This window comes from Amphibalanus amphitrite, unplaced genomic scaffold (assembly GCF_019059575.1).
Source record: "Amphibalanus amphitrite isolate SeventyFive unplaced genomic scaffold, NRLGWU_Aamphi_draft 000276F_arrow, whole genome shotgun sequence".
In the NCBI taxonomy this organism is placed as follows: domain Eukaryota; kingdom Metazoa; phylum Arthropoda; class Thecostraca; order Balanomorpha; family Balanidae; genus Amphibalanus; species Amphibalanus amphitrite.
In genome coordinates, this window is record NW_024881771.1 from 509,945 (window position 1) to 532,680 (window position 22,736).

Below are 22,736 nucleotides of genomic sequence, written 5' to 3' on the forward strand. Positions count from 1 at the left end.
TCTCGCCCCCCACACCACCTTCCATCCACCAAATGGCCATCCGTCCTCCCGCTAGCTGAGGCTTGTAGGCAGAGCTTCGTTCGACTGACACCTTTGTTTTGGGTGGAACATAGCAGCTGCTGCTTACCGCCATGAACTGTCCGATTATTCAGCGGCCGTGCCTTATGGACGTTTGTGTGAGGCCTGAGACGGGTCTCTTGCTGCTTTGAAGCTCGTACCATTCATTATTTATTTGCTTTCACTGACTTCTGCTGATAAGCTTTTTACCGTTCAAAGTTCGTAAATACGGAAGCTTGACTCTTGGTCTAAACTTAGGCCCTAAAACTGTGTTTAACCTGACTTGACGACCTGCTACCAAAGCCTTGCCGAAAGCCAAATGGATGTATAATTTACAAAGCTAGACGCTTCTTGCTGAGGACCCTCGAACGCTGCATAATGCATTTAGCATTGGCTCATGAATATTAGACGCCTCGTGATGCAAGGGCATTCTGAGGTCCCGAGCAGACAGTTACCCGCCCCCTTTCTCCAGGCGGCCTCGACATAGGTCTGGAAATTGTGTATATTACGAGATAGAGTCCAAGGACATATCTCTGTTTTTGTAGTCCTGGGTGGATGTTTATAATGAGAATGTTCATTCTGTGAGCGTTTTTAAACGCCCTCTAACCATGAGGTCAACCAGTAACAAAACCGTCCCGTACGTCCATATTAGCTAGAAAATGGGCTTTTCTGAACCTTTTGAACAGAAGATTGTCAGCTATTCCAATACATAGAATCTGTAACTCCAGCCAAATTAATACGAACCAACATGTCAAAATAATTCATAGCGTCACTTGTGCTGTGGGAAAATCTTTACATCTATGACAAGATCAGTGACATAACAGCCGTTCAATCAATACGGCTGTCGAACACAACTACACGGTGTCCATCAGAACATCAACTGCCTGTATGATTATTTGACTGACGCTGATGACCACTGATTGTAAAGAGTAATTTCTTTAAGCATATCGTGTCGTGGCCAAAAAGCTGAACCTACCAGTACCTACTCTTGGACATCCCCAAGCTTCGGCAGATAGATAACGTTCAATATGCATCCGGGCGGTTGCTACAGCGTTTGGCTCATTTCGATTTATTGACTAATAAAATAATAGACACTGAACGCTATAGTGATTACTTATTACAGATACGGTCATAGACCTATGTATGCAGATGTCTATGATCAGATCGACTAGCAACTAATAAGGCACCTTGGCTTGACCCGCAAGCACTATTCACTAGAACGTCTTTATTGCCGTTCGAATATTCGAACCGATGACTAGATAAGGTCGAGTACATAGGTGACGTTCTTCGGTAGGCCTTCTTTCTCCACCCCGGTCACAAACTCGGTGCGAGCGCGCTCTCTGATCCGCGCGTGCATCTCCGTGTTGCCGTTAGCCAGCCGGAAGATGGTGCGCAGCAGGCGGTAGCGCAGCCGGGTCAGCCAGGAGAGTGTGCCGTACAGTCGCGGCACCTCCAGCCCCAGCACGTCGTGCAGGATATAGTAGAGGAAGACGTCGTGGTGACACTGGCGGAACACGGTGCCCAGACCGTCGAACAGGGCGTGTGTGAGGCCCAGCCAGCAGCGGTCCGGGTGCCGGAGCTGCGGCACCAGCACGCGCCGCTCCAGCTGGAGACACAGCGCGCGCACCTGGGTCAGCGAGCCGACACACAGGTTGTGCCTCTCGGCCACACCCAGCCGGTGACCGATGCTCCGCCACAGGTGGACGAAACACTCGAGGTCGTCGTCGGTGAGGTGCGCCAGGCCGAATTTCTCCGGGTGGAGCACCACCAGGCCAACGAAGAACCACTGCGTCAGCACCATGTCCAGCTGGGAGAGGAACCGTGTCGGTCGAGCAGGCTCCGCCGGCGGCGGGCCCAGGTCACCTCTGAGGGCCGCCAGCGGACACCGACCCGGCGCCGGCAGGTCGACCTCAGCCAGGTCCTTGCCCTCCAGTTGCTCCGTCACGCGGCGGTGCATGGCTCGCACTTTGTCGGCGTTACTGAAGGCGGTGTCAGTCGGCAGCCAGACGTCACCAAACACCCAGGTGAGCGTGTACAGCGCCGTCTCCAGGTAGCGGCGGCGCGCGCGCGGCACGGTGTCGGAGCGGCGCGTGTACACCAGCGGCCGCGCACCGATCGTCGTGAACGACAGGAACAGAGACATCACCTGGGAGTTGTTGATGACCGGCCAGTAGAGCTCGTGCAGCCGCCGTGCGCGGGCCAGTTTTCGGTCATCCAGCCAGTCGGGCGGCTGGGAGCTGCTGTTGCCGCAGTCGCCGTCCTCCTCCGGCGCCTCCTGCAGCAGCGAGGTCATCTTGGCCTCCACCCAGGCGTCCGACGGCGGCTCCGGCCGCGGCGGCGGCACGTCCGAGTCGTCGCTGTAGAAAGAACGCAGGAACGTCCACAGGTCGGCCAGGTACAGCAGCGCCAGCTTCACCGGGCGCAGGGTGCTGACCTCCAACATGGCTGGACTTCTGGAGGACAGAAGTGGAGTTCTTGAGCTGTAAAGACGAGCTCAGAAGTTCTGCGGTGGAGCACTGTAGCTCTGATTAGTAGAGCTTTTGAGCTATGAAACGGTGCCCCTGAGTCCTATAGCGAAGCTGTTGCACGCACAAACGGGCCCCAGCCCTCGGCGCTGACAATCACTGACTGCTGCACTGCGTTCAGTTGCACATGTCACACTACAGGCCGAACCAAGTCATGCCGATCTGTATCGGGCATGAATGCCAGACTTCCAGGAAATCCAGGTCCAGCAGCGTTACATAACCACAAACCTCCAATCACAAACTTCATTCATGCTGCAACGATGTGCAGAATCGCGTCGTGCCTGCCGTCGCTGACAGTTGACCCAATACCGCAACGCGCACACCCAGGGACCGCCGTCACTGCACTAAGCCAGGCCCCTGCACTGCCTGCGCTGGTACAGACCGAGTCCTTGTGCACTGAGTCACAACATACCGTGCAGCCGGCCGGCAGTAGATCGCGTGCACCTGGTGACGGCGCCCCTCCGCTCGGACGTTCACTATCGGCCGACGCAGGTTATCATACCGACGGATCGGCTCCGTGCCGGCCACCGTCACCGTCACGGGTCGCCCTGCAGTCACAGGTCGCCCTACTGACCGGCGACCCGTCACCGACCTCGTGTGTGCCGCCGGCGGTGACCACAGCGGCCCGAGCACTGTCTGCGCAGCTGCTATCGACCGGGGGCAGGCGGCCAGCCGACGGCGTCAGAGGACCCCCGAGCCCCCCTCAGGCCCCCGGACCCCCGTCTGGGGGGGGGGGGGCGCCGTCCAAGGACGCCCGAGGCGCTGTATTTGTGTCGTGGGCTTACATAAGTGCGGCTGATAGGAAACAGTCAGTTTTTTCCTTGTCGACGGACAGCTATACCCCGAGTGGAACCGAGTGACCAGGAGTACCTACATATGCCTTTACCCAGAGTAACCGGGTATATACCGGGTATATAGCACCCTGTAGATCACCCCTTTACCCAACTATTCCCAAAACACCACTGTATGAAGCCTTGATCGAGTACCTATAGGCTACAATGGACACTGAGCGGATTATATCCAAGCCCTCTGCTATGCCTGCACACTACACAACGCTGACAGAACATCAGGTGGTATATGCGAAGGATTTCTGAAATCCGTAATCCATAGACAGGTTTACGCTTTGATGGATGCACATTGCACAATGAGCGAATGTGGTTATCCGACCGGTATCGCCGAGTGTATGATATCCGCTGCAGCAACATAACAACATCCTTGCTATAAATTCAGCTTGCAAAGCATCGATCAGGCTCCAACTGCGGATGCGGTGGTGTGCTGTTTCAGCCTGAGCAGGTGGACTCGCCTCACGGCGGTACGGCGGCACCCATATCGTGCATTCTTCTGTGAAACCGGGGGACCCCCGCCTCGTTCATAATGCATGTACTTTTCACTCCTCTGGGTGTCGATGCGACTCATGGTCAGCACTGGTCAGCACAGCGACCGAGAAGGAAAACAGAACTTAGGACAAATAATGATGCATTTTCGCGTCTCGCTATAAGTTATGACGATCGTGCAGGCTCTGTACTACTGTAGTCACTCAGACCGTCGTCTTTGAGAGTCCGGGCCGGGTAGGGTGACCGCCGCCTGAGCCGCGGATGCTACCAGAACAGTGCTACCAGGACGCGAGCTCACGGTACGCTCACATTCACAGCAGGCTTGCGGCATAGACAGCGGGGTTTCACAGGCACTGGCTACTGCGGCATCTGGTCAAACAGCGTTCGACTGGGCGATTGCATAGAGTACGCTGCCCAGTGCCCAGCCAGGTCCGGTCGCCAGCCGCCGCCCTTACCGTGAGCTGAATGCGTCACACAACCTTGCTGCTTTTTACAAGCCGGAGCATATCACACTGTCTGCCCGGCGGGGGGGGGGGGGCTCGTTGTCGCGCGCAGCACCGATACACAGCAATACACTGTCAAACCCACCTAACCAGTGTCCAGCTATAGAATATGATAACATGCTTCTACCCATGGTCTAAATGAAAGGCGAAAAACGATATGTAAGAAAACAGAATGAGGCTAGATTAAAAAACGCTAGTCGCGAAGTCTTTGAAATAGTGGGTCAAGAGCCCGAGCAGAAGCATGATAAAGACAGCCCGATCTCCAGTGTAAAGGACAGAATATACAAGACCCACAGAGCACTCACAGTAGTCAAATACACCGCACAATAGTGCCAAATAGACCGTTGTCAGATATTGAACACAATCGATTATACTATATCACGCACGTCTGCTATAAGCACATAATATCTCGGCATCGCTGGATAGCGAAGATGGGAAATATCGGGTAAAGATGTGTCAGTTATAGAAACTGAATGCTTATACAGAGGACACTACGACCCTGGTCAATGCATCAGCCTCCTAAACCACAAGACAGAGCTTAAATAAGTCAATCACTGTCATTTCCGCAGTCAACTTAGGCCGCGTCCATCACATCCTCATAAACTGGCGCGATTGTCATGATAGTCCACTGGCCACTGGGACCCTGAACTCTGCCTTTTTACTGATACGTGGCTTCATTCTACTGGCACGGGTCGGCGCCACTGCGACCGACCCACACACAGCCACTGACCTCTTCATCCATCCCACAGCCCCTCACTGCCAACATAACGCACGACTGGCCCGCCTCGCAGTATCTGTGCCGACAAAGAGCAAACCCGAATCGGCCCTGTGCGCATCACACGTGCGGCAAGGCCGGCAAGTACCGTCCTGTGCGCTGTAAATACAGCAGTCCGCCGCCGACTGCCATACTCTATTCTTTGTTTTGTACCGGTCGACGAATAGTAGTCAGCCGAGGTCACAGCTGAGGTCATCAGAGCTCAACCGGGGTGACTGAGGTCATAGCTGAGGTCAGCCGAGCTCAACTGATGTCACTGAGGTCATCAAAAGAGTCGACTGAGGCCCCAGCTGAATTCAACAGTCACAGCTCAGGCCGACCGTCGTGGTGCGACGTTGCAGCAGGTCAGGGCGCCGTCCTGTTGAGCTGCATCAGGCACCGGCTGGCCCGCTCAGAAGTGGAAAGGCAGTGTCTCCATGGCATCCTCGTACGATCGGGACAGACTGACCACCTAGAACAAGACGAGATACCAGGGGTGACTGATCGGCGACGAACAGGCAACGCTGAGGCGGACGGGAGACGAGCAGCGCCACCTCGCGGCGACACGGGACAACGGGACGCTATACTGAACTCGTGAACAGACCAGACGAACGAACAGATAGACAGATAGACGGACGGACAGAAAAGCAAACAATATATTGATGGACAGACGAACGAGCTAAGAAACGGATAGAACGACAGACAGACGAGCGCCGGACAAACGGACAGACGGACGGAGATGGATAGACAAAATGACGACAGACGGACAGACGAACTAGTCGGCGGGATGGACGGAGACTAGCCTCATCTGAGGAGATGCCTCGAGGGCAGACCGGGGCCTTGTGACGGGTGAGGCAGCGTGAGATGGCGGCGGCATACGGAAGGGAACAGGCTTCCTAGCAGGTTATACATTTTGAAAGCAAGAGCCAACTGCAGAGGACCACTAGTCAAAGTCGCATCCAACCGGTTATCACGTCTCATTGCCCCTATCTTTCCATGAATTCTGGGCACCAGACTTTGAGACATGGAGCACATATCGGCGAGAAGCAAAGTTAACGGAACGTAACCGGATAAGATGATTCTGGCGGTGAAATACCGCCTACGGGGTAGAACGAGACAAACAGAATCGACAGCAGTCAACGCTAGCAAGATGACAACAAAACATAACGATTAACGACGGACAGCGGGACAACAGCGAAAAAAAACGAGCAACTGCGGAACACAAAATGCAAACTGGCTACAATGCGGGCTACTGGAAACGAGACGGTAATGCTACATGATAAAAGCAAAGCTAAGTACGGAAACATTTTGGCATGACCAATGCAAAGCTACGTACGAAGAAGCGTTTGGTAACACTACAATGCAGACTATTTTTTTATCAATTCGAGGCATGCGATATGTGACAGTAACTCTACACAAAAGACAGCACATACGACACACACTAATCTATCATAGATACCTTGTAGATTAAATATTGGATGAGCTGGAACCTGACGCGGAGACATCGGTAACGTTAAACGATCCATAACCACCTCTCAGCTCAGTCGGATAATCGAATAGGAATGGTTTATTGGCCAACGACCTCACGATTGGAAGATATGAGCACGATAAATAGGTCTAAGAAACTTAGCAGGGACGGCACAACTCTGTTGATTGCCGCATCTAAAACAAGACTCAGCGCGATGGCACGAGATACGATATCGATTGGGTTGTGATACAGATGAGCATGCGTATTGCGGCTGGCGGCAGCTGCTCGAAATATCCTGGCCCACCTCACAGTACCGTCCCGTGAACATGGGGGAGGGTGGTCGTGGCGGTGTCATCCCACCGCCTGGGGTACCTGTCAGGGCCAGGGCGGGCGAGGCCGCCCCGCATCATCACACCAAACCACTAGAGAAACAGCGACCCATGCCGACGATGCTGCCAAAAAAGTACGATAAAAGTACAATACCACAACCCGCCGCGCTCACCAGGCATTAAACATAACCGTCTGCGACCTACGGGATCAAAACAACCACCCTTTCAGCGGCAATTCAAGAAAGATCAGCTATAAAACATGGTTCTCAACCAACTCTTAACCGATACATCGGCCTACCCGGTCAGTTTGGAGACCGGACCGACCATACAAGGGTTACAATCGACCACCGGGAGATCCACAAGGGGTGGGGGCGACGCCGGACTCGCTGCCGGTACCAAGCGCCAGGCGAATAGCCTTCCGAGCACAGTTCCATCAGACATCGCATGAGGCGGTACCTCCGCATCAAGATGTCGACATGAGTGTCACAATCGCATCACAGGCATTCACAGAGAGCGGAGAATCGCGCGTCGCATTGAAGTCCTATCGGTGCCGGGCCGTCCGACCTCGAGCGCTACACCACCATATTTTCCTCGGACATGAGATCACAGGTGGCCTCTGCGCCGGCGCAGCTGCCACTGGTGCTGGTGCTGCCCTTGGTGGTGCCGTTGGTGAGGCCGTTGTGACAGCAGCTGGCTCCGTTGGCAGCGCCCTGGTGGTGCGCCGACAGGCTGCCCGGGACCTGGAACACACGCCACAGATCGGCACGGTTAGCGACAGCGGTCGGAGGTGCGGAGATGGGAAGGGGCTCGGATTGGCTCGGAGCAGAGGTGGCTCGGATCAGATGAGAGAACCAGGGTAGTTACAGGCAGTACCGTGCTCGGAGGGGCCGGGGGCATCCTTTCCTTACCAAACGGCTAGGAAATCGGGCCGCGGAATCATAATGCAGTTCCCACTCATGCTCAGCGAATCAAGTGTCATTTGAATCGTGCCCCTCTGCTCAATGAACAGACTCTTCCATCAGACTAGTTATTACACCCCACACAGTCATCTATCGCCCCGCGCGCGGCGGCTCGCACCCCGTTCGGCCCGCACGGCGCCGGCACGGGCGGCCCGTCTCGCGCTCGCCGGCCGGCCGGCGGGGCCACCTACCGTTTAGGGCTCGGCGCGCGCGTGCCGGCCGGTCGCCAGCCGCCGCCGCCGCCGCCCCGCTGCGCCGCCGCCGCCGCGCCGAGCCTGCTCACAGAGTCACACGCCGGTCACAGTGAGGGGCGCCGGGGCGCCGGCGGGACGCGCACAGCGGCCGTACCTTGGGGCGGCTCCGGTGCGTGTCCACGGCGTCGATCGGCACCTTGACGTAGTCCACCTCGCAGCCGTACGCCGTCGGCTTCAGCTTGATGATGGTGTGCAGCGGCACGTGCAGGTAGGGCAGCTCCTCTGTGGAACGAGTGGAGAGGAAGCGTCAGCGGATGGACGTAAACACCTCGGGTATACGACTGGCAGAAAAAACGTTTGTCAGCAGTAACACAGGCACACAGAAAAGAGAGCGCCGACCGACGGCTACACAAGTGAATCATTATCTCAAACAACGTAGAAGGTCAACGTCTCCTGAAACCCTAACCCTCACAACATGGCTCAGAGAGCACTGATTTCATTCCAGTCGCTAATCTGTCCTCACCGGCCGGTTTGTCGAGGAAGTAGGCGAGCAGACAGCGCAGCACGGCCTGGTGGCCGATCACCAGGACATTCTCCTGACGCTCCAGCTCCATGATGACGGGCTCCAGACGGGCCACCAGGTCCTCGTAACTCTCACCGCGCGGGTACCGGTACCTGGGATATAGGGGTAACACAGTTAGTACATCACCCGTAACTCTCACTGCGCGGGTACCGATACCTGGGATATAGGGGTACAGTCAGTACACCACCGGGACAGGGGTACAGTCAGTACAACACCAGGTCCTCGTAACTCTCACCGCGCGGGTACCGGTACCTGACAGTAGGTACACCACGTAACTTTCACCGCGCGGGTACGGGTACCTGGGATATAGGGGTACAGGCACTACACCTTATTACTCTCACCGCGCGGGTACCGGCACATGACTGACAGGGGTACAGGCACTGAGCAGTACACTCATGAGGGTAACAGTACCTGAGACAGGTGCACACAATGGCGACTGGCGAGTATATTGAGGCTATGATTGAGGGTACCGGCACATCCTGAGATGAGTAGAGATAATGCGCAAAGCAACAGGTACCGACACCTGAGTTGTTCAGACACAACTTACACAAACGACATTTTTATTGCGCAAAATCTATCACTAGCATCGTCCCTCGTGATAAGCAACCAACCAGCGACAACAGCTGTCCTGAGCGACTGCGCGGACTGCTGCGACGCGCAATCGGCTGAACCTGCTCCCTAGTCTCAGATTCCCTTTTCATCCCTCAGCTGTTCCGTCTCTCTATCTGTTCGCTCGTAAGACTCACCTCAGCTTGTCCTGGTCTCGGGCGGCGAAGTCTACGGGGAACTTGTGCTGGATCTCCTCGTAGGTCATCTCCTCGCAGGTGCCGGCGTTGATTTCGTCCAGCGTCTTCCAGCGCTCCTGGGGCGCGCAGATGTGCTGCGCTGTCTGAATGGTGCGCAGCATCCAGCTGGTCCACACGCGCAGGTCGTCGATCTTCTGCGGGCGCGCCGGACGGGGGGGGGGGGGGGTAGAAGTGCATACTCAGGATAGGACGGGGTTCAAAGACAGACACGCGTGGGTGGTTGGCCATGGTCATGAAAAAGGCACCGCCAGAGAAAAAAATTCGAAGGACTGTATGGCTGGTGGGTAGTAAGCGATAAATATTCTCATTAGGAAGGCCTCATACAAATGTAAGTATCGATTATCATTAGTGAGAGGGTCATCTAGACCCTTACATCACCCTGAATCCTCATCAGCCTCATCAAGAAACTCAAATCATTTCATTGAGAAAGAACATCTGAACTATGTGACAATAAACGAAACCACTGAGCGGCCAATGTTTACGCTGATTGAAGCGATAATTCTACACACACTGGCCAATCATATTAACTGGGTCACAGGACCGCTATCTAAACAGTCGTCAGGACCCCGCCCTTTGCGGATATAGCTGGGCGGGGGCACGGCGCAGGGCGTCTGGTCATCCGGCGACGCCCCCGGTAAAATAAGCTTAGCCGCGTGGTCTGTCATGTGCTGAACGGCTAGAACGCACTCTGCCGCCATCGGGGGTCAGAGGGCAACGTCCAGTCTAATGTCCAGCAGGCGGGGACGGAAGAACCATCGAAAGACGGGTCCAGCATGACCTAAATTACGATTGTGGGACAAACGCACTATCAGACGACAGGCTTTACTCCTCAAACGAATAAGAGTATGAGCTTGGCGGTCACATCTCCATATGAAAGACTCCCTTGTCCTTACCTGTTCATGGATGTAGTCGGCCAGGGCGCGCGAGTATCGCTCTCCGCGCTCCGAGAGGCGCGAGTTGCCGCCGATCTTCCCCACCTGGTTAAACTCGGACTCGCCGTGCTGCAGGACAGAGGTCAGGTTACTACAGGTCAGGTCAGGTCAGGTCAGGTCGGGTCAGGTTAGGTCAGGTCGGGTAACCTCGCTGGGGGTACCAAAGACCCCCGGGGTCAGACGTTACAAACACTGTGCCCTGACATCAGCAGTGGCCGGCTCGGTGGACCTCAGACGGGCTGACCGGGGTCCGATGGAGGTCGGGGGGCGGCGTCCGACACCAATACACCGACCGGCTCCGGTTACAGTCCACTCACGTGGCCGGCCACGGTCTACAGATACAAATAGTGCCGGAGGCGGGCCGAGCGAGGTAGCGTCTACGCTCGCGTCCCACAGATAGCGACAAAGTGGGGCATAATTTGCTTGTGACAAATTGCTCGATTCCGCAGCAAAATCGTTCGCCTCGGGTACTCCGAAATCATAGCCTAAACAGCACTATTTCAAGTTAAGTACAAAGTCGAGTTTAGAAAAAAGCACATCATTCTGCTGACTAACAAGGGGATTACGACACGATGACACTGTTGGAGTTTGTTTGTGCGCCGAATATGTCTCAGGAGCGCCGAAGTTGTATTTATTTATTACTCTGTTTAGTGCCGGATTTCTGTGACTGTATTACGTATATTTAGTTTCTTGTTGAAGAAGCGATCCTATATCTGTAATGTCGGATCGAGTTCTTTGGGTCTCCGTAGATTTAACGTCGAGCCCTGATAAGAGACTAGGGTGTAGTAGTTGTAGTTTACGCGGTCAGTGATGGCGAGTGAGGAGGACCCCCATCACTACAGTTTCATTCTCTTCCGGAAACGTGGGATTTGGAAAATGTAAACAATCGGTTCTGTTGTGCTCTCTTGGCTTTTCCGCAATAAACCCGCACTCTGGGGTCTCCCGGGCGTGTGACGAGGTGGACAGAAGCGGGGGACACAACAGACACCAAGTCAAAGATTAAAAATAGCACAGCGCCCTGAGTGGCGGGAGTTAAGAGCAGCGAGCACGAAGCATTCGCGGGCGATTTACCCGATTATCTACTGACCCGTGTGAGGTAGATGGTCCTCGGTGTGATGTGGATGTTCATCAGGTAGTAGACGATGCGGGCCTGCAGGTGGCCCTCGTGTTTGTGCACCATCACCTTCTCGCCTGGGGGACAGACATGTCAAGTCAGGCCGGGGCCAGTGTATCACTCAATGCTGAGGCAGCGATTGACACCGTCACACTCAGCAGAAAACAAGGCGAATGGACACAGGGATTTACAAAGGCGACACATGGATGAACGCAAGTCAACATGGATCTTACGAGCAACGTTACCAACATGCAAAGCCTTCATTCGAGTCACACGCAAAGTCTTGTCGCAGCCCGCACCCGAGGGGCAGCACCTACCGGCGTTGAAGATCTTGATGAAGCTGAGCATGGCCTCCTCGACCTCGTCGATGGTCTGGTAGCAGGCCTTGTAGTGGTTGATGCGCTGCAGGAAATCCTGCAGGGCCGTCTCCTTGTCACAGTCAGTGTAGTCGGGACTGGTCAGCTTCACCTCCTGGAGAGGGAGAACGAATCAATATCCACAGACGAGAAAAATGACCGGCAAGTACGATAAACAATGGTGTAGCAAATCAACTGTCCATCACATAGGATACACAGCTAACACGTGTTGTGCTGACTATGGGAACAAGTCGATTTCGCTCGAAACTAGGCTTTCGTCGACACAATCTTCTTTTACAAACAAGTTCGTGGTTCGCCTCGGCTTCTCACTTGGTAACCAAACAATCCACACATTCCACAGCTCAATGTAGGCTGGTAACAAATTAAAATGAAATTAAAACCCATCCACATTATGACAAACACGGTAATATTTCATCAGGCTGACACGTCCGGCGATGGACCCAGTAACCTAACGACACTGGCCCCCGGGAGACAGCCGTGCTCACCAGAATGTTCGACTCGACGATGTTGGGTTTATCACAGATAGACTCGACGAAGAAGCACTTGTATCCGAGCTTCTGGGTGCAGATGTCGAAGATCATGCGCCGACGCTCTTTGGTCGTGTTGGTGGCGTCAAACACCTGGAGAAGGACGAGAAGAAGAGTCAGGCATAAGTGAGTATGGCTGACAAATCACCGCGTAAAACCCAGATGGCACACTGACAGACAGTGGGAATAGCTGATCCACTACTCAGCCACTTCAAATGCTAGACCCGGGACGAACTCGAATTAACTACTCAGTATCCACCAAACCAAGGCCCACTCAGTTCTCGTTAGCACAGTTTCTAGACTATGTCAGGAAGGTTCCACGCCTCCTAGTTCCATCCGTGCTTTATCCACCGTCCCCGCCGTCTCCACGGTCCGCCGTCTCCGCCGCTATCGACCGGCGGCGGTTCGCCCACGGCTGAAAGGGCGAGCTCCCCGCCGCCATCACCACCATCCACCAGACATGGTACCAGGAACGGAACAATCATTGATGGCAAACATAGACCGCATTGAGGGCGCATACCGCACGCCAACAACATGGGCAGCATTCCAGAGTGAAACAAAAACAAAGGGCGCCATTCCGGGCCAATGGCGAGCGCCGGGCACTGACAGCATTCCGTGGTGACAAACCTCCATCGACATTCCAGAAACATTCCCACCGGCAAATACTCTACATTATGCAGTGTTCCGTCAACACAGACTCGGATGGAGTCTATAGACTAGACCACTAGAAACAGCCAATAGCCAAATACACGTAACACCTGGCGGCCAGCCTATTCACCTATCAGCACGGCCCAGAAACACAAATAGCGAGTTTCCAGAAGGGAGAAACCGGTGCCAGGCCCATGGATCTCTGGCCCCTACAGGTGCACCGTAGCTCCCGAAACAGACTTGTTCGATCCGCGGTTATCAGACCCGGTAATAAGTTCTGGCACCGTGAAAGCCTCATTTCACTCCGTTGCCCAGCCAACCGGGGGAGTTACGACGCCATCTATCCTTATCTAATCCTATGGATCAGCTAGGACCAGCTGGGTTCAGCCCACCGTAAGAGGCCCCGCACCCAAATCTGTCACAGATGAAATATCAGCCGTTACCAGCACGCCCATGAAATAGAAACACTGGCAACACCACTGGACGAAAGGGACAGGTAAAATATTATTCATAGAATTTGGGATTCCTAATATTATATAATGGGAGCATGAATAATCTCAGTTGGCTTAATATCATACCCACCGTGAATGCCCTTGAGATAATCAAGAAGAAAAACAAAGTAAAAACATTACAAAGAGAACTTTTCAAACCAAAACCAATATCCCACCCTTAAGGACCACGATTTGCCGCGACTCACCGCAACCATGCCGCCGTCATCGAGCCAGTGTCGGACGTCCTCCAGGGCGTCCAGCGCGCACTTGATGCGGATCGCCATCGCCTCCTCATTGTCTGGACGGAAAAAGTCGTGGTTCTTGTAGCGCGTGGTCGCCTGACGACGGTACTCGCCCACGTTGAACACTGCAGGGTGAGACAGGGTCGGGTCAGATCGGGTCAGATAAGATCACGTGAACTCAAGATAGGGTAGTGTAGTCGATCAGGTTAGGCCAGACATGATATATAGGATCAAGTTGAGAGTAGATAGGGCCGGATAAAAAAGTCAGGTCATTTGAGATTACGCGTGAAAAATAAGTATTGACAAAACCAAACAGGGAAGGTCAAACCACGGTGGGTCACACCAAGCCGCGTCAGGTCAGATCAGTATGAGGTGGAGTACGCAGTGTATAAGATCAGATCAGGTCAGACACAGCGGACACACGTTTCGCCATTGATGAGCGCCACGGCGCCGCCCGGGCTGTGACGCCAGCGATCAATACGTCAGACGGTTCGACGAGACGTGACCAGTGCCAGAGAGGTGGTCAATGCACGCTGCAAATCCCATTGTTCGTGGAGTGAACGGCCTCATCAGAACATGCAGACGTGACACGACGCATGTGACAAGCAAAATTAGCATTGCATGCATAAGTACCAAAAGCCCTAAAGGAAGACAACACATTTAGATTCCCAAACGCCAATGTATTTGTAGCAGTTCCGGAGAACAATGTTTACAAATAGGGTTTGTTTTCCGTTGAGTACGGCATACAATATATAATTACATACTATATTACCTACCTATGACGCCACAATACTGGTTCGCAAAAACATATCCTGCCAAGTTTTCAGAGGCTTTAACCGGGGAGGGGAGGCTGCTAGCCGAGGACGGGCTTTCCAGTCCGCTCCCGTGCTTCCAAGACCTCCGGCACCGCAGCCGCTTCTCATAACAAGCACTGACGTCATGACGCGCACTGGGTGATTATTACGTCATTGGTTCCGAAGAGATGATGGCCATCGTAGGGCAGTGTACAGCCAAACCGGAAAGTTCGATTGCTCCTAGGTCCATACAGCTCCGCTTTACGGTTCAGTAAAATCTGGTGAGATCCCTATCTTCCAACGCAGTGAGACTCCACTGGGAACAAAATCAAAACTCCCTGGCATAGGTGAGCCCCGGGCCTTTATGCCCGGCACTCACAACAGAAACACCCTAGCCCAAAGCACAGTTAAACTTTGGCTGATTTTACTGAAAAGTCCTGTCTCCGGGGCACTGAATTCTAGGCCTCATCGGACCCAACCTACAGTGAAAAACCGGCCTGATCATTGATCAAACATCGCTCCCTGGCGCAGAAAAATCAAAAGTAAAACTCTAGTCCCTGGGGCACTGAAGCAGACACTGTTAGCATGGACCTTACCCCGAAATCGGTGCCTATCCGGTTAGTTCCTGTTTGAACCGGCTCGGTGGCAGGCGCGGAGCCAGCTTACCTACCGTTGACGGACTTGGCCCTGTGACCCAGCCAGTTTTTGTCAGCCAACCGACGACGCTCGCCCACAGCTGCTCGATGCATGCGTTCTCCTTACGTAACTCCATACATTCGCCATTTCCCAACGATTGCAAGCCGACTAACGCGACAAAATCCGTGAATACTGCCAAAAGTCGACGAGATTATGTCAGGAACCGCTCATATTGGGTAGGTTAGCAGTTCGGCTGACTTTGAAATGGCGACCCTCCCCGCCCCCTGCGGACTGGTCGCACGTACCGCACTCCCGAGATAGAAGCCCAGCACGAAGCCGCGCCGATTCGGAGGGTATGGAGGACATGGAGCGGTCAGTCGGACCGTCTGCCCCACAGGGGCAAACCGAACTGTCTCGAGAGCTCCAGCATTCCAGCAGGCAGCGGCAACCGATACACAAGTTGGAGAGGCTTCGGTTACCGCGTGGTAACTAGACCGATAACTGGGAACCCGCACCAAACAACCAACGGCCAGAGGTTCACTGAGTGCACAACTTGTTCACTCTAAATACACAGAACCCGCAAGTGGTCGAAAAGTTACGACTTGGCTCGTCTTGGCGGAGTGGATTTCTACTGTGAACGCATCAGTGTTGGAAGTTCCATTTAAGCGCCGGAAATTAGCGATTTCACAACATGAATACGCCTCCTAACTAGCACAAACCGAGCCGCCTTCGCCAAACCCACACGGAATTCCCCTGGCCTTTCTCCGAGCATATCCACTCTACGTCACAACATTATCCGTCTGAGTTCATCGAGACAAGCTATACGCGGAGTGCCGGGACTCCCCGGTTTGTTTGAATGTCTTACATCGCATCCAGGCGGCCCGAGCCGAGGCATTGAGCAACCCTCTACCACAGACCTCTGGGGCTACGGCAGGAGTCACTCCGTCCACCTACCTTTGGTCTTGATGCCGGTCCAGTTGAGATAGCGGGCCAGCTTGCGCGCCATGTACGTTTTGCCACGTGCCGGCAGACCCACCGTCACTACCACGTGCGGCACGTGGATGCTCTTAGTCCGCTCGCCTGGGGACAGAAAAGAGAAATATGTGTTACCATCCTTCGTTGACAAGACATATCGTCTTTCATACAATGCCAGTGGCTGCACAATGCCCGCACATGATAGTTACACAGATCGATAAAAAACACGACAAACAGTCCACGAATCACCAGTCCTAGAATGACAGGTCAGGAGTACAACATGAAGCCAGGCAACAACACTGCGAACCGGGTGTCAATCCATTCCATCAATTTCCAATGGAATCCGTGAAGTCAGAACAAAATAACGTCATACAACGACACCAAGAAAGCAGACAGTCAACCGACCAGCTCTACACAAACGAGCGCTCCACACAGCTCGGGAGCTCTAAAAACGCTCGTTCCAGACAAGTGTTCACAATCTGCCTCACGTGCAGCCTACATGAGCATCAGACGGGTTTACATCTGGGTCACAGACTGCGCAGTTGTCTTATCAGCAACACATGAATGTGTAGGGACACGAGACACGACACTCAACCATATACAGTGCACGCTCAGCAGATAAAACGGTATGCTATGAATATAACTGCCCATACGACGAGATAATGACAAGGATAAGATTCACTGTTGGTCACGATTTTTCATCACATCAGTTACACAATAAGGAAATCTTCGACTCTATCACGCCACTGTGTGTAATGAGTGAATGAAATGAACAGTCAGCGTCATGCTGACGCTGGCCATATTCTGCTGAGCATTAGGTGCAAGACACTGACATCAATGCCAATGTGGAATCAACCACCACAATGCTGGCAAATTAGGGATTATATCCCATGGAAAGGAGATTATCATTTCAAACCACAATCAACATCTGATTTGAGAAGGACAAAGTTTAGCAGCATGAGCAAAGCCCGGCTTATGGGGTTACGATGCACAGGTAACCCCGCACTTCATCACCAATCTGAGCGTCGCCCACGCTGCTAGCAAATATCTTTATGGCTTCAGTAAGCCGTTAGCGTACCCGCTGCCACCGCTCGTAGCCGGTTCGGCTGCAAGTTATCACAGTCCGTTCGGTGACCTCAGCCCGCAGGATGGGGGAGGGGTTCCGCACGGGCCTTCCGTTTCCGCGTGCCGGGAGGAAGTGTCTGCTCCTGGAGGCCGGACCGCCACGGGAGGAGGACGGCCTTCGGACCACAGTCACGGTCAGTGGGCGGACCGCAGCAGACACACCCCCGGCGAGCGGCCTTGGACGGACGGCCGCCTATCAGAGCCCGCCTACCGCCCCCAGATCACAACAGAGGACCCACGGCAGATCCTACCCCCAGATCACAACAGAGGACCCACGGCAGATCCTACCCCCAGATCACAACAGAGGACCCACGGCAGATCCTACCCCCAGATCACAACAGAGGACCCACGGCAGATCCTACCCCCAGATCACAACAGAGGACCCACGGCAGATCCTACCCCCAGATCACAACAGAGGACCCACGGCAGTCACACAGCCAACAACAGAAAACCCTCGACCACTGAACGACCATAAACAGACGACCCACGTATATTAGACGTATTCATAACACATGGAAAGAGCGAAAAGTTCATCTTAGCGTAAAAATATCAGCGAGAAAAAAGGCATTTACGCGCTTGCACAACACACAGTGGATGGTACACCACATGCATCTCACACAGAAACCTCCACATCTGACATAGGACGAATCAGAATCCCTCCGATTGCGGTGCCGAGGACAGTTTTTACGTTTTCCGTTCTAAGAGACAAAAGATAAACGCTCCCTAAAGACATCTGACCTACATGAACATTGAACACCGACCGTGAAGATGGAACAAAGCTTGGGTGGAACGACCGACAGCATCGACTATCGAGTATCGACCACTATTGAGGTACACATCGACTCAGTTCGTGGAACTGGGCTGGCCCATCATCATCCAGTAAACAGACAATACCATTGGCCAGTGACGGCGCCGTCCACAGCTGGAGCTGGGACCGACCCACCGAGGTCAGGGATTGAACGGGCAGTGTCTGCTGCTGCCTACCTCGCACCAAAAGCAATGCACGGAATGCCAAGGAATAAGGCACACCACGACAGCTCAATATCTGTCAATGCATCCCCCTTCTGACTCTGAATTATCACGACATCCATTGCCTGGACAAGACAAGAGTGCCAGTCGGTCAGTGAACCTCACCGAGCAATGGCCCTGCCATAAGCACACCGAGCGCACACTTGATTGTTTGGTGCTGCAGTTCCGAAAACTGCACCAGACAACGTATAGGTACTCAAGATGGAAAATGTCAGAATCAGAAGAGTCCTCGCCGTGCACGCAGGTGTACTGGGAGTGGGCGGGGTGCGTTTAAAACAGGGACAACACGCAGTTATTCTCAGAGCGACTAGGACACAGACATGGTAGGACGAGCGTTGCCCTCAGACTCAAACAGAACACAGAAGGTCGTAGCCTAGCATCACACCAGAGCACACATCCAAGCAGGCATAAATGCAGCTCAGTACAGCACACTACTGAAGGCACTCTGGCAGATTCGGCCGACTGCCGAGAAGGTGCAGTCACACCAGTCAGTTCAAGGTGTCTCAGTGTGGCACTGTCACTGGTAAAGACCGTGGCCCGGCTGGCAGGCCGCCAGATCTGTCCTGACAGTAACGGAGACAGTCGAAGGGACAGGATGGGCGGCTCCACACATCACACGATCTCGTGACAAGTGCGGTGACGAATGGTGAGTCTGGTGTGGTGCTCCTGACTGACTGGCAGACTATGAAATGGAGGTTCAGGTGACTCAATAATCTTACGTGGAGGTTTGATGCGCATCTACTACAACAGTGCTCACTATTCATCGGTTGCATTTGAACGCGGCTCAATCCGTGCTCATGTATCACTTTTAAGTGACCGGAGATCAGCAAATCAGTTTCCATCATAAAATGCGGGCAAATCACGAGACCCCCTCCTCATATCAGTGCAAGTCACAAGCTAGGAAAGTCTCAGGATTGATGATACAGTACAGAACGGTGCACAGATGTGCCTTTCACCGATACCGTAACCGGCCAGCGGCACTGCGCACCGCTCCCCGCACCTGAGTACACAGTGCACCCTCCCCGCCAGCTGACTGCGCCGTGCACCCTCCCTCCGCCAACTCAGCGTGTTTACAGTCGGTAGGAGGGAGCCAGACAGACCTAGCCAGTCTCTCCACCCGTGGGGCACAGGAGGGCAGAGCACTGACCGGCCTTGGTTGGTCCGCGGCACCCACACAAACCACCCTCACACAGCCAGGTGCGAACCCTTGCCGGCCACTGATGTAAACAGGGCATCAAGACACAGCCCGTGTCCCGCCCCCACAAAACACCGCACACGACACACAACACAACAAAAGACACAGCGCACCGTCAGAGGGAAAGGGTTTTTCAGCGTGGCAGTAGCCTCTCTTACCAGGCAGGATGTCGGGCAGATTCATCAGCCGCAGGAACGGGTGGTTCTGCATCACCTGTTGCGGACTCCGACCGCAGGCCATCGCCGGCTTGCCCTCACTGATCACCGGCGGCATCGCTGACGGCAAGGTTCGCCCCCACCCAGACAGGGACCGCACCGCGTCCGCTCCAAGTCCGTCTCACTCGCAGCAGTCGGCCGGTCACGCGTGTGTCGGAGCGGGAACAGCGGCGTCTGACCTGGACCCTCCGCGCGCGCGACCGCCAGCCGACTGGCGGACCGCCGGCGCCGGCCGGCCGGCTCGCCGGAGCCGTGACGTCAGCGTCGGTACGGCGCCCGGCCACGACTCACGGCCTTCGGGGTGTCCTTCCCGACCCACTGCGGAGCGCTGCTCACTGCGACACCACTTCCGTCATATACACCACCGCGACCTCCTCTCCTCCTTCGAGCAGGCCCGTGCCTACGGCCCCGCCGGAGGGCTGCTTCTTGTCCAACAGACGGCCAGAGTTCAGCGCACACCGTTCTTCTGCCAACGAGCCGACGCGCCAGTAAAACGGCGCCCAGCCTGGCAGAGTGGAACAGTCGAGGGCCGTCTTTAGAGTGAGATCAATCGCTGAGGCTCGCTGAGCTCAGGCTGAACTCCGGTTACCATGGAAACCCGTTTCGACCGACCCGTCCGCCGCCAGCGTGAGCGAAAAGCTCAGTCCCAGACCCAGTGGTTGGTGCGCAGTCTTAGTGCTCACTGCTCAGTCATTGCAAGATGAAGAGCGCTGCAGCGCAGAGGGATATAACGACTGGATCGATTGGATGCTGCACTCCAGGCCAATACGAGCAGACGAGCGCCCGGAGAAAGTTACGTAACGTCCCGAAATTTAGAGCGTTATTAGGTACTGCAGCACTAAATTACTAAAGCATTCGCTAAAAATGAGAAATAATTCGAAACTTTTTGACAGCTACTTTAGAAATGGCGCCATACTAAGATAAGATTCACCCCTTTATCAATGTAATATCACCTAGGTAAACTTCCTTGTAACCAACACCTTGATTTATTGAATTTTGAGATTTGTATGCGTTTCGCAACATCCACGTTTTCGCCAGGTTTCCAGAAAAGCAGGTAAATCTCGCTGATTGCCAGAACGGCTCCTCCAAGCAAACAGCTCACCTTCAGCGCACCACCAAATTGAACTCGACCCTGATCGACTCACTGAAAAGCCTTGATTTGTGGTCTCAGCTCCGGCAATGCCATTTCCTGGTAAACACAGAAATTACCAGTCTCGCTATGTGGCGAGTTTACACCGCCAGTTCCCGACAGAACAAATTGCCCGCAACAAACAAGGTCGGCAATATCGACCGCACGGCCCTGAGGCGGTGTGGCGGCGCCGGTATTTACCACGCCGCCAGTTCCCAAGGGGTGCTGGATACACCGCCGCCCCATTTCAAGCATTGGTGGACTGCGACAATCAGGCGACAATTTCAGGCACAAAGCGGGTGCCGGACGACCGCTCGCGCTGGTCGGTAGCAGCTCGGCAAGGAAGAAAATTGGCAGCTTTGCCGGTGCGAGTTTAGCTTGTCACACGATGAGAACTTCTAGTCATGGAGTAAGCTGAGCCGCAAAGAATAGATAACAATGTGTTCGGTAGCTAGGAAAGGTCAATGTTACGATTTTAGCAGTCCTAAGCTTTTCCAGGGAATCACCTCCCAGAGGTTGAAGCTGATGGCTCCAAAGCGGCAAATGCGGACATAATTGATTCGCATAGAGCCAAGAGATGCACACTTAGGAATGAATTCCTAACTTGTCAGCTCTACACGTTATCTGGGGCACTTCCGCATCCTAATGTTTATTTCATCTCGTTACAAGTCTCTGAGCTAGTTGGATTTGAGCGGTTCTTTCTGTGCTGCGGGGTCGGACGGGTCAGGGACGGATTCTCGGAGCCACCCCGCGCGCGAGGCCGGCCTCCAGTGACAAAAACAGGCGGCTCTCCAAACGGAGCGCGAGTCGCGCGCACCGTGGGCCGGTCACACACCACCGTGGCACCACTACTGTCACCACCAGTCACCAGCCGGGGCCGCGGGCCGGCGCGTGCCAGCCGACGGCCGCAGGTCGGCCCACTGGCGCTCAAAGGCACTGCAAGGTCAGGCGGCGGCCGGCGCGCGCAGCCCCGCCCCCGGCCGCCGCCAATGGCCGGCGCCGGGTCGCTGACGCGCCGCTGGCTGGTAAACAGCTGCCGCTGGCACCGTTGCATCAGCCGGCAGCCGAGAGGAGGGGCGGGGACCGGCCGCACGCCGCTGCACTGCGGCCCTGCGCAGTTGACGGCCGGCACGGGAGCCGGTGGGCCCGGCGCCACCTGGGACGGCGGGCCGCGGCCGAGCAGCCCTGCCCGCCGCCCGGTCCCACTGGCAGCAGGCCACGTCAACCGGCGCAGCAGCCACCTTCGAGCCGAGCCCAGAAAACTCCGGACTGAGATAACCATTCAACGGAAACGTTCCGATACGGTGCATGGGTGCATCTGCACTCCAAGAGCAACATCACCTTAGTTCGGCTGTTGAGAAACGTTTGCGTTTTGCAAGCTGATCGGAGCGCCCATGCTCCCCTCATTCCCCGACGCTGTAGCTGGCTGCAACACATGCAGAGTTGCAGAACTAATGTTGACGTGGCTGACAGCTGAGTCATAGCCAGTCAGCATGTCCAGCTTGAATAAGGCTCGCCAAGCACATCTCACAATAATAAAACATTATGAACTGCGAGTGAACGGGCAAAAAGATGCTCCATTAGGAATCTGCCGCCTAGCAGAGACCATGACTCTCACAAAGGAGCCACAATGTGGCGTGTCAGACTCAAATTATGAAGCGAAAAGCAGTGAAGAGCTATGAATGATGTTCCAGGTACCTGGCGCCTATATTCCAGCTTGAAAGAAAGAAGAAGCGAAGAAAACAGCAGGGGCAAACCTCCGCTGATGCCTATGACAGTTTTGCGCTTTACATTC

At 54.6% G+C, this 22,736-nt stretch overlaps 2 protein-coding genes across 11 annotated transcripts in view; both read right to left on the reverse strand.

The window, feature by feature from the left end:
• Nucleotides 1–1,141: 1,141 nt before the first annotated feature.
• LOC122387206 lies at nucleotides 1,142–3,190 on the reverse strand. Its single transcript, XM_043377159.1, has one exon. The coding sequence runs from the start codon at nucleotides 2,498–2,500 to the stop codon at nucleotides 1,313–1,315; it is 1,188 nt and encodes a 395-aa protein (XP_043233094.1). The 5' UTR covers nucleotides 2,501–3,190; the 3' UTR covers nucleotides 1,142–1,312.
• An 851-nt stretch (nucleotides 3,191–4,041) lies between these two features.
• Nucleotides 4,042–22,736, reverse strand: part of LOC122387202 (6-phosphofructo-2-kinase/fructose-2,6-bisphosphatase-like) — a 61,136-nt gene continuing 42,441 nt past the window's right edge. For 3 of the 10 annotated variants that reach the window (XM_043377145.1, XM_043377144.1, XM_043377143.1), the window contains exons 3-12: nucleotides 16,228–16,353; nucleotides 13,808–13,968; nucleotides 12,421–12,555; nucleotides 11,876–12,029; nucleotides 11,532–11,635; nucleotides 10,406–10,513; nucleotides 9,453–9,646; nucleotides 8,647–8,798; nucleotides 8,278–8,405; nucleotides 6,726–7,710 (exon numbers count right to left, since the gene is read on the reverse strand). In XM_043377145.1, the coding sequence (XP_043233080.1) occupies nucleotides 7,543–7,710; nucleotides 8,278–8,405; nucleotides 8,647–8,798; nucleotides 9,453–9,646; nucleotides 10,406–10,513; nucleotides 11,532–11,635; nucleotides 11,876–12,029; nucleotides 12,421–12,555; nucleotides 13,808–13,968; nucleotides 16,228–16,353 (1,430 nt within the window). In that variant the 3' untranslated portion in view covers nucleotides 6,726–7,542. Of the gene's footprint in view, nucleotides 5,646–6,725; nucleotides 7,711–8,277; nucleotides 8,406–8,646; nucleotides 8,799–9,452; nucleotides 9,647–10,405; nucleotides 10,514–11,531; nucleotides 11,636–11,875; nucleotides 12,030–12,420; nucleotides 12,556–13,807; nucleotides 13,969–16,227; nucleotides 16,354–19,755; nucleotides 20,464–21,776; nucleotides 21,871–22,736 lie in introns of those variants that run through there. The other 7 variants (XM_043377147.1, XM_043377146.1, XM_043377151.1 and 4 more) reach the window with 6 other exon arrangements.